Source organism: Tachysurus vachellii, chromosome 11 (genome assembly GCF_030014155.1).
Source record: "Tachysurus vachellii isolate PV-2020 chromosome 11, HZAU_Pvac_v1, whole genome shotgun sequence".
NCBI classification, from domain to species: Eukaryota; Metazoa; Chordata; class Actinopteri; order Siluriformes; family Bagridae; genus Tachysurus; species Tachysurus vachellii.
In genome coordinates, this window is record NC_083470.1 from 20,072,045 (window position 1) to 20,084,510 (window position 12,466).

Below are 12,466 nucleotides of genomic sequence, written 5' to 3' on the forward strand. Positions count from 1 at the left end.
AAGGATTATGATGGAAGTTTTTTTTTTTTTTGGAAAGCTGTGAAAGAAACTGTGCTTCTACATTGTGTTGTTTGATCAGACTACCATGATTTCATGGTATCACACAAATATCTGGTCTTACATGCTGTAATAACTGGTCATGTGAATTCAATTTTCAGTGCAGATATAATCAAATACTGAAACCAAAAACTAAAAAGAATTATTGTGCATTGCGAACACGTCACTGTTGCGCTGGGTCATGCACGTTCAAGCAAGAATGTATGCACGAGTGCTGACTGATGCTAGTCATATGAGAACAATGCTGATGATGTAACTGGGACATGTCATCCTGCTAACATCGGTGTTGTCACTAGGCGGCCTTCCACACGCAGACACAAGCACGTTCTGCCCTTGAACCATGCATACCTTTACTGTGCTACCACTAATCCTCTCACCTATTGAGAAAAAAGAACAACAGAAAAAAATTATGTGAATACAATGTGATGTCTTGTCTCATTGGAACATACCAATTTGTATAAATCAAATATAATTTTATGCAGCCTGCTTTTAGCTGTTTCTTTAACACACAAGATACTGAATTTTCGTACTCTACTAGCAAATCACTTTTCTAGAAAGAAATGCTTCAAATGAGCAGAAAACTCCCCAAATCAAATCTTAGCCTTGGTTAACAAAAGAAGAAGTTCGGACTGTTTAATAAAAGCTACGGGTTTTCCTCAGCCGGATTTCCCTCGAAACTGTCAACTAATTCATTTCCTGATTCAAACCATGCTCACAAACATTCACAAACCCACTGAAACCAAGCCAAAGCTGGCCTTTTGTCCTTTCTGTCAATCAACAGACTCATTATGACTTATATAAAGTTGTACTAATCCTAAATGGGATTGAATGAAATTTTAGCTCGCTCACTCTGCCAACATTGTTTGCGCAAGAACTTATATCTCCTGCTCTGTGTCTCAAACTGTTCTTCCCACTGTATACCCTATATGCTTATTCACTTAATATTTCCTTTGCTATAGCACACTCTATATGTTCATACACCCTACTTCGATAGGTTAGGTCATGCATTTGGCCCAGCATTAAACTGTGACAAAAAAAAAAAAAAAAACACTTAGAAACATGGTTTAGTAAAGTGACACCAGGACAGCTTCAATGTGGTTGAATATATTGGTACAGTACTGGACCGAGAAACACCATTCTTCCAAATGATATTCACCCAGTCGGTGTTTTGATGACTGTGTTAGTGACTACTGTTGGAATACATGAGTTCAAAATCTCCTGTAGATGTTCAAAGGTAAAAGTGTATATCTTTACATTAATTTCATCCTAATCTCACCATTCAATGAGGCCTCAGGCTCACATTGTGGATTGGGTTGGAGCCGTCCTGGAATAGACTAAGAAATGTTTCGATGGGATAAAAACTATTGAATTTTGTTAACTGTATTGATTTGGAGTGACACTTTTCTCTAAGTGGACTCAAAGCACACTTATAAAAAGAGGTTCCTTGGGGTTGGATATAAAACTCTGGGGTTCTTTACTTGCCTAATAGAACCTTTTCCGAAGAAAATGAGGATATCTATGTAGAAACCAATGTTATTACTTATTGGAATTGCATCTATATGTATATAACAATATAAGATGTTTGATGTGCAACGATCAACCCAATAATTTGATAAATGTGTGAAATAATTCAAACGGAAATGACAGAAAAACAATTAAAAGTTACCCTTCTAAAAATAAAGGTGCCAGGAAGAACAAAAAAATGGGATTTCAGTGATTTCCAAAAGAACCTTATTGCCATAAAGATCATTTTTATAGTATAAAGACCACAACAAAGAACCACTTGAAAAATTCAACAGAAGGAAAAAGAAGAATTAAAGAACCTTATATTATTATAATATATTAATGAGTGTGTGAGTTTTGCTGTTAAGAATATATTCCGTTGCACTGTTTGGATTTTCTGCTCTAAATGTTCTTCTTAATAATAATAATAATAATAATAATAATAATAATAATAATAATAATAATAATAATAATAATAATAATAGGGGGGCATGGTGGCTTAGTGGTTAGCACGTTCGCCTCACACCTCCAGGGTCGGGGTTCGATTCCCGCCTCCACCTTGTGTGTGTTGAGTTTGCATGTTCTCCCTGTGCCTCGGGGGTTTCCTCCGGGTACTCTGGTTTCCTCCCCGGTCCAAAGACATGCATGGTAGGTTGATTGGCATCTCTGGAAAAATTGTCCCTAGTGTGTGATTGCGTGAGTGAATGAATGAGTGTGTGTGTGCCCTGCGATGGGTTGGCACTCCGTCCAGGGTGTATCCTGCCTTGATGCCCGATGACGCCTGAGATAGGCACAGGCTCCCCGTGACCCGAGGTAGTTCGGATAAGCAGTAGAAGATGAATGAATGAATGAATGAATGAATGAATGGTTCTTTTAAATAAATAAAATACACCATGAGTCACTTTTTTCTCCTTTAATTCATTCACCTGACTGGGTTTTCGCTTAAAGTGGGAAGAAAATGAGAACACTAATTAAATATGATTTGACTTTATAGAGCTTTGAATAGGAGCTTTTAACAGCTTGACAGATTGCCAGTAGTGCTAAATTATATTTTTCAAATATCCATCAGATTACACCGTGCAGTGTATTGACTTTTGCTGCTGAAGAGATCCAGATAAGCTTCTTTTCAGCTGAGTTTTTGGTCCATGCCCAATTACTGTAAATGTGTTTAGGTCACAGATAAGAAGAAGAACACTCGTTCACGCCCAGTTTCTCAAAAGAATGTGTGGTTGTAAGAAGAGAAGCTTCCTCGTGTGCTAAATTTCATACTGTTTTTTTTTTTAACTTCCTTTTTGATATAGAAGTGAAAGGGCAGAGTAACTAGGATAATAAAGAAGATGTCTGGAAAGGTGCAAGAGGAAGAAAGGAGTGGATAGGAAAGGAAAGAAAAACGTTACGCTTGCTTAGATATTTTGAGAGGATAAGGATGGTCATGATAATTTCAGAACTGGTCATTGGTGTATCCATGCGTCTGATCGAAGCATATAGATGACGCTAAGTAACACGGTAGTGAAAATATTTATTTTTTGTGATGACCTCACAGGTCATACTGATGGAATATTTAAAGCATGATGCCTTGCTAAACGCACATGTTGTAATGACATGAGCAGAGCAGAGCAGAGCAGCTTCCTTACAAGCTAGAAACTGATGTTATCTGTTTAAAAGTATTTGTCATCTGGTGGAAAGACTGGAATGTCTGGCTGAACGAAAGACTGACTGATTTGAGGGTCAAGACGTGAATGATGACGCAGAAACAGGGCCTTTGCTTCACTTAACCCCAAAGCGGAAAGGCGGCAATGCAGTGTTTAAAGGAAATGCGTTTGAATGTGTGTGAGGTGTGCGTGTACATGCGTGTGTGTGTGTGTGTGTACACATACCACATTCAATTCAAAAGAACACAAAACAGGAAAAGAAACTGTAACAGACAGGAAAGGACTGAAACCATTTTGGCCAGCCTTCGTAGTTCAGGCCAAAATATATCCATCTGCCATCCGTGCCAGGTCACACACTTTAGTGCCCTTTAGTTGCATTGCTGTATTCAGTTGCTTAACGTGTGCACAGCAGTAACTCAACCACAATTTGGAAACATCCCTTTTCGGGTCAAAGGGAGTGAGAGTGAGAACTCCTCTAGTTCTCACTAGAGGACCAAAGATATTTCTTCTTTTTTTTCTTTTTCACAGACCCTGTTATGTTTCTCACAGATCCTTCATTTGGCAAACTCAAGCAAAGCAGAGAGCATTCTGTGAAGATAATCCAAAATCTCCCACTAGATGGAGACAGATGATATACAGTTTACGCCAGGTGTGTGAGAGGGAGTGGCCGAGTGACAGAAAAAAAGAAATAGAGAGAGAGAGAGAGCGTAAGAGAGAGTTATTTGGGTCACTGGGACAAAACTGAACTGTCTATGGCCCTAATCTTTTATTCATAGTGCACATGCACATGTGAGATTAGGTTCAGACTATGTGCTGAATGCAGGTGTGGGTTCGTATAAGAGGAGATTGTACAGAATATGCAAAGTACTGTTTCATCATCTTCTCTCTTTTAGTCTCTTCTTTGAACAATTATACCTTGTTATACTGGAGTCTATACCAGAGGATTCGGGGCACAAGGCAAGGGACACACTGGACGAGATACCAGTGCAGTACAATCACACACACTCACACACCAATTCACACACTACAGACAATTTAGGGATCTGCCAACAATGCACGTCTTTGGAGGAAAACGGAGTACCAAGAGGAAACTCCACAAACACACACACACAGGCTGCGAATCAATCCCCCAACCTTGGAGGTGTGAGGCAAAGCTCCACAGAATAATAGTAATAATAATACTAATAAAAACTGTCTGGAATTCATTGCAATACAGTAAATTAGCATAAATAATCAGTGTTAATATCTGCACAGGAATTAATATTTATCAACAAATCAAAGGCTGAAATCAGTTGCATTTCTAGGTGCTAGACTGTGAGTGTGTAATGGTCAGTGAGTTTACAGAATGCCATTAAAAATGGGATAAAACTCATATATTGTAAAAGTAAACAGATTCAAAACACACCCATTCCCAATGCTGGCAGCTAACTGGATTTGATGAAAGCAAACAAAATGTGCACACACACACACACACACACACACAAACGTGCATGCATTTGCATTCAGACACTAACGGGCTTGAAAATGGGTGTCGCCCTAAATAAATAATTCCGTCATAAATATTCATTAGACATGCTGATTAAACAGTCTGAGGGGTGATCAAACACACCACACAGACTCACACACAAACACACACACTCACACAAGACGACAAACTGAATTCACAAAGCAAACACACCTCACATACCATAAAGCCTTTAGACAAAGGTGAAGGTTTATATATGAACTATTATGGGGGGTTATATATAGTTATATAACTATTCAAATGATTAATTAAAATTAATCATTTTAATTTAATTGTATTTTAATTTAATTGATGTCGGAAATGGCAATAGGAATTTAAGTGCTGTGCTGATCTCAGGGTATTCCGCCATGACTTTAATCCAGAACACCGGCAGAGTTTCTAACTTTCTAATGACGTCTGTTTCGTACTCATTTTTGCTAATTTGTGGGTTAAATTTGAGCAAACACAATATACACGTGCACCAAGCACTGTTAAACATGAGAAAGTACCAGTGAACAGAGAGAAGAGCGCTACACACTTTCTCTCCACCAAAGCTACAACGCCACTGCCGCTTGCAGCCGATCAGCTCCAGACATCACCTAAACCCGACCCGATATCACGATATTTTGCGCATGCGCGGTATTGGTGCGGCTTTATGTGACGTCTCTCAGCTCCCGGTAACCTCTCGTCCATGGAAAGTCGCACAAACCTGAGAGAAATACACCACAGTAGATAAAATGGAAATAATTTAATGTTCCTTGGGCGGCCCGGTACCAGTTGGTCCACGGACCGGTACCGGTCCGCGGCCCGGGGACCACTGGTATACAGTTTATACCACTCACATTGAAATGAAAACCCAGAATACTCCTCCTTTTACATATAAATAGACAAAAATAAAAATATGTCTAAGAAATGGATAGAAAATTACTCAGAAACAATTCAGTTGTTGAAGGAACTCGTGTCACCGCGTTGTAAAATTCAGAAGGTTTTCCGCCTTGGGAAAGTCTTCAGTACAGGAGTTTGTATTTCTTCAGTAACATAACAAACTTTTTTAAAAATTATTATTAACCTTGAAAGAGAAAAGAGCAGAAAGTGAATGTTTACAGTTTCTTTAAAGTAAGGAAATAGTTAGTATTGATGTTCCACAAGATTCAATATAACTATGAAAGGTGGTCATACTTTAATTAATAAAAATAAGTATAATGGATAGAAAATCGATGTGGTGTAAGAAGAATAAATGCAACATGCATTTGTTTATTTTCCCATAACAGCACACTGTGTCATATTTATAGCTTAGTTATCTGTGGTAATGAATGCAGGGGGTCTGTAGTATATAGTACATCTCTAGAATAGCACTAAAGTTTTCATAGAAAAAGGCTTTGAAGAAAAGTGATTTGTGTATATAAAAGCAATGACTATAGTGATTATGATTTTATGGAAAGCTCTTTAATGGCTCCACCCAAATGAACAGGAACAAAGTGTGGGAAAAGTGACAGCAATGTTCTGAGGTCAGCACAAGAGCTGTGACATCTCTGGTACAGGAAACAGGAAACATCAGGCAGCTTTGTAACTGAGATCAAGAAGACCACAGCCACACACACGCACAAGCACACACTCACACACACACACCCCACAAGCTGAGAACAAGTCTTTTGACATCAGCTTCAAGACGTGCACTGATACTTTACTCAAGTTTGCAGAAAATCATTGTCTAATTTGAAATAAATGTAATACAGTCTATTGTCTGTAAAGCCCTACCTCCACACACACACACACACACACACACAATTCAAAGATACAGCTCCCATGTCCAGTCAAGCATCTTTTCTTATCACACAGTACTCTGTTGCCATAGAAACCAGGCATCATGCATCTTTGAGGCAGAGGAGGACAGGAGACAAAGAAAGGGAGAGAGATAGAAAAAGCAGACAAAAAGAGAAGATAGGAAGGGGAAGAGTCAAAGGAAGAGTTAGTGGACAAAGAATGAAAAGAGAGAGAGAGAGAGAGAGAGAGAGAATACATACATACTAATCTGTGTAGCACTATTTAAAACTGATTGAATATCTGTTTAATAAATATTAAGACAGAGATATGGCCATGATGATTTAAATGTAAAACACAAACATCTTACCCAGGACAAGAGCACACAGACTAGTTAAACACACTGGAGCTTACACTATATAAAATGTATGTTGGATGATGTTGGGAGATGGCCGGTCATGATGTGATATAGTGAAGGTATGAAATATGTAATGTCCATAAACAGCTGGAAAGTCACTTCAAACTTGTCAGTGAAATTTTTCTGCATGTGTGCTTCCTGCTTCCTGCTTTATGCTCTGTTTCACGATAATGATGATAGAGAGGTAGGCTTCATTAGACTTACAAAATATTTCGCATACATTAAGCACACATACAAAAATATACACGCTGTTGTTGATGTGTTACGGATGTGGCTGAAGATATCAGCGCATATAAGAGATCATATCTAGGCCAAGTTTCATTATGTGTCATCTCGTGCTATAACTCTTCACTGCACTCTGGGCTAGAAAAAACTCAGACCTTGGCTTGTCCTATGATGTTAGTGATGTAATCCTATAACACACTCACACGGTGTCATCTCTTTCTTACACCTGGATCACATAGCGGCTTTTACGACAGTGTTGTTGAATTCTCAGTTCTGACTGGGAGTTTGGTGTTGAGAAGGATGTTACTATTATATTTCTATGATACAGGATGTATCAGACTATACAGGATGGCTAACAACTGTGCTGTCCAGTAAGAAGATATTATGAGCCTTTTAGAACAATAAGCATGATTAAAATGATGTGTAGAAACAATATTGTGGAAGCAGAGGCATGGTCATGCGTTGGCTGTGGATGGAGACGAACCGGCAGTGATGATTCTCAACTGGTTCCTTATGTTGTGCCATCAGGTACAGAGAGAAAGAGAGAGAGATAGAGAAAGAGATGTGTATGCGTGTGCATAGCAAAATAAATTCAGTAAAAAGCCAAATGAAAGTACACAAGTAAAAACAAAGAACCTGTTTCATTTCGGACCCAAATTAGGAAAATCTCACAGATACCATACAATTTTAAGGATCCAGAATCAAATCAGTTTGAAACTGTGATATAACTTATCATGGTATCAACACTATATCATCATATTGCCAGCCCTAGTGTTGAGTAACAATATAAGTTTTCTTTTTTATCAAAGGAAAATCTATAATTGTTGATAAGTTGTTTTGCTTTTGATAAGAAGGAAGTGTTTAGAAGTGATAAGAAGTGTTTAGGAACAATGTCTATTCACCCTCTATGGAAGGAGACTCCAGAACTTGTCAAAGTTTTGTAACTCGGGGTATATGGAGGTGGCACTGAAAGTCAGTTCATTTTTAACATGAAAGGTGAACAATTACTGGAAAAGTAAAGTGTGTGGGGTGCGGTGATCGGCACAAAAGGATAATTCTATGCGTAAATAGAAGCGGCGCCAATAAAAGACTACCAAACAGACAACAGAGCGGTTTCGTAGCTAATTTGAAGAGAATGTGAAGGATAACCCAGCTAGCTATCTAATGATAGAACCTAATACAAGCTAGTAGCCACTAGCCACTTAAGGTTTCTTACAGCTCTGACCGTAGTCACAAGCTATTGTGCACACATAAGCTCTGACGTGTATGAGGTGAGAAGAGGAAACAGAACAATGAAAATAAGACAGCAGTATTGATATAAAAGTCCATGAGTCATATGGTTACTTTCTGACTGTGCTGAAGGTCTTGACATGTATATGCACAGGCATGAGAAACTATCCAGGTGTTTCTCACCACCCCTGGCAGAAAGAAGGGATAAAATGCCCCATAAATACTTTAGGGATGACATCAGAGTGGTGACAAATAGGTTTTAGCAAGACAGTTAGAGAGCAAGACAAAGAGAGGGAATGTGTGAGGACTGAGTTAAGTGTATGCTAGTTTTAACACAAAGGTGTTCCTATGACTATGACCAAGGCAAAGCTTCTATATGGATAACATGGATAATAAAGATAATAAAACATAATAAATACAGTAAGTGTTTATAGTGGGATTTTAGTTCAATACTTTCCTTTATTGTTTTCCCCAAATCAGATTCAACACAACTTAACTGCTGTATTAGGATACGTTCACATTTCAAGTTTCTCTGCCAAAATCAATTATTTTTTTTGGTGATAAGATCAGTGTTGATGCTTAAAACGTCCTTCAAGTTCTGTTGAATTAGTTTCCCAAATATCAAGCAAAGCAGCTAATTTCCTTCAGTTTAATCACTGCTATTGCTGAAACTGGATGATGGCAACAACACGATAAACTATATGGCCAAAAATATGTGGACTCCTAAACTCATACGTGGTTCTTCAAACTGCTGCCCCAAATTGTCTAGAAGGTCTTAGCATTAAAATGTCCCTTCACTGAAACTAAGAGACTTAGACCTGTTCCAATGCCCCTGTGCACAAAGCCAGCTCCATGGTTTGCCATGGCAAGTCATGGTATGCCAAATGTAAAGTGAAATTACTTGTGTGTACTGCACATTGCCCTGAACTGGAACGTCGACTGCACCCCAAGCCTCCTCACTTGGAGCTGTTCTCCAAAATCTATTGGAAAGCCTTCCAAAAAGAGTTATTATAAAAGCGTCTGATTGGGAGCAAAGAAATGCCCAATCTTTAGTGTAAAGTCAAGAGATGGTGAATGTACACTGATAGACTTATTGAGCAGTTTGATTTAATTATTAACTGTTCACGACGGCACCTTGTTCCGAACAAAACAGCAGTGTTAAATTTTTTCTGCAGATTGAGGTCTTGATCTTTTCTGTAATTATTAACATCTGAGTTAACTTGTAAGTAATAATGTTATTAATTGTAAGTTAAGCAATGTAAATAACTGAGTTTATGGTATTAAAATACCACAATACAGATGTATACAAAAAAAAATTTCAGAGCATATAGACGATAGGCACATGCTGTTGTGATATTTTTCGTCATTCCTGGCCTTCAATATTATCACAAAACTTACATTTAAAAATTCTCACCTATAAACGTTAGTTCACTTTCAATTACGTAAAATCACAGATACAAAATTAGACCTTTCACAGATGGTTAGCTGTTATAGTGATCTCTTGCTAGCAACACACACTGTCTGCTAGGCACAATTTTGATAGCTAGCTACATTTAATCATGATCACTTTACCAAACAGTAAACCAAATTAAATACATAATATGCTAACATTTGTCACCAAATACTTTCAACAATCTTGGAGACTCAAGAATGAAAATAATTTATATGAGGAAATTTGGAAGTGTCCACAAAAATAAAATGTTAAATTTGAAATAATCCAGTATATTTTATAATTAATAATACAAAAGTTAGTTCCAGTTGACCAATTTGATTAGTGGCTTGGCGTTCCAAGAGTGCCTGCTTGTACTGTAACTGCACCGGGATGTTTAACTGTGTGTTTAATCTGAGTTTGGTCATGGTAAACATACTGTTTTTGGTTTGTAAGATAAAGAATGGATGCTGGTTTCACCGTACGCACCCTTAACAGGAATGTATGGATCATTGTGAGCTAGCTATGCAGTAACTATAGCTTCTTCTGGATGTATATCTGAACATTTTGGTTTAAAATATAATTTACTCTGTATTAGTTTCTTGTTTATAGAACTGTTGTATAAAACAAGACGCTGTGAGCTTCCTTATTTATCAGCACTCTTCTGCATTGGAAAGCCAAATGGTGTTATCTATAACTTTAAAATAGAAACTTGCATGTAAATACATATAAATTCATTAATCTAAACAGGGTCATTAATAACTTTATATAAATGTCTGAGTTGTAGTTCGAGGTGCTCGCAAGTGTTATTTAATTTAAGTCAATTTAATTAGATTTCATTTGTTTAGCACTTTTAACAACACACATTGTCACAAGTAGCTTTACATAAATATAGAAATTCAGGATATAACATTATCCCTAATGAGCAATCCAGAGGTGATGATATGAGGAAGAAACCAAAGGAACCCAACCTCATCAGGCTGACACCAGAGAGTTCAATTATAAATAATTTACCTTTGAATGTGTTCTATTTAGACAAAATGTACAGCGGTTGTCTTGTACAACCAGATCATTTTATTGCCTGAGTATCATTTCTGAATTCCTGAGAGCTTCATTCAATCACATTATTTTCTGTTTGTCAGCTCCTAAGCTGAGGAACAGGATTATCCAATCAGGATCCGGTATTTTTCCCCATTTTCTTTTTCGAAAGCTACTAACTAGCTAAACTATCAGCGATCTGACAGCCTGTAAAGGTTTTTTCATTTGATTAGAACAAGAAAAGTAGCTCTGGTTTAATAAGATAATATGTCAGTATAAAGGTACTTCACTTCTTTCCTATTAACTATAGGAACATTTTAGAATTGTTTGATGGTGATTTATTCTTAAATAAATAAACTGAATATCAAGACCTTGACTAAAGCTTGACTAAGCGAGGTTCACTTTTTAATTGAAATGTTCAGCTCATGTGTGGATTTCATTTGGATATTTTTCCTCATTGTTCTCCTCCTCCTCCTGAAATGAATTCCTGCCTACAGCACCGTGTTCACCTCTATTAATAATTCAGTCCATCAGTAATTATAATCCAGCACTGCTGTAATTAATCACCACTGAGTTAGTGATACTTAACCATCAGCTGCTCGTCGTATCTGTAAGTCGTTTAATAAAAACGCCTGACGAATAAATATATGTGTAAATGGTTTTAAGTACAACATAACTCCCCCATATGGTCAGGGGAGAGCAGTTGGATGATGAAGTTGACAATAATTAAACAGTGTTTACACAAGAGTTTTAGTGACCTACTGACAAATATCACACACACACACACAGACAGAGAGAGAGAGAGAGAGAGAGAGAGAGAGAGAGAGAAACGCAAATATGGCCAGGCAGTGAACACAAACTTATAGATTAGGCACAGTAATCAAATGCTTTCTCAGATTTGTTCAGAAAAGTCCACTGTTTCTTTCTCTCTCTCTCTCTCTCTCTCTCTCTCTCTCTCTCTCTCTAAGGTTGAGTGATATAATTTAGTGATATAATGAATAACCAACATTGCTATGTATGAATCAGTGTATAAACAAACACAGAATAAATCTGCAGACTTTTGACTAAACTGCACTTTTGATTTATGGTAAACTCTTCACGAAAGCCTTCTCACTTTCTCACACACACGTGTACAGCTGAAAAGGTCCTACCTTTGAGAACTGTCTACGGAGGCTGAAGCGTTGCACCATGCTGTCCGAGCACAGAGAGGTCTCTTGTGTTCACAGTCTCACACTCACACTCTCTCTCTTAGCAGATCTTGAGGTCTAATCCAGATGTGTGCATCTCTGCTACTGCATATTGCTGAGTCTACAGAACACTACAGACCGAACAAAAAAGGAGGACTGGAGAGAGAGAGAGAGAGAGAGAGAGAGAGAGAGAGAGAGAGATGCACTCTGCTATCCTACTCACTACTCGTGTCTAGTTTGAATTCTCCCTCCCTCTTTTACACACATACACACACACACACAAGCTGTCTCATGCTTCCTGACTGTAAGTTGAGCGATGTTGCTAGGGGGTGAGACGGATGGAGAGGGGGAGGCATTGCAAGTGTGTTTCTTCCCCAGAGAGAAAGAGCGAGACAGACAGAGAGAAGAGAAGAGAAGAGGGGAGGGGACTTTTTTGGGGAATAATAGAGTGAAACGGGTGCG

At 38.0% G+C, this 12,466-nt stretch overlaps 1 protein-coding gene across 1 annotated transcript in view; it reads right to left on the reverse strand.

Moving 5' to 3' along the window:
- The window catches only part of tmcc1a (transmembrane and coiled-coil domain family 1a), a 30,606-nt gene extending 18,424 nt beyond the window's left edge, over positions 1–12,182 (reverse strand). Inside the window, exon 1 of the mRNA XM_060881896.1 lies at positions 11,969–12,182. Within this exon, the coding sequence (XP_060737879.1) occupies positions 11,969–12,007 (39 nt within the window). The 5' untranslated portion in view covers positions 12,008–12,182. The remainder of the gene's footprint in view (positions 1–11,968) is intronic.
- Between the last annotated feature and the right edge of the window lie 284 nt (positions 12,183–12,466).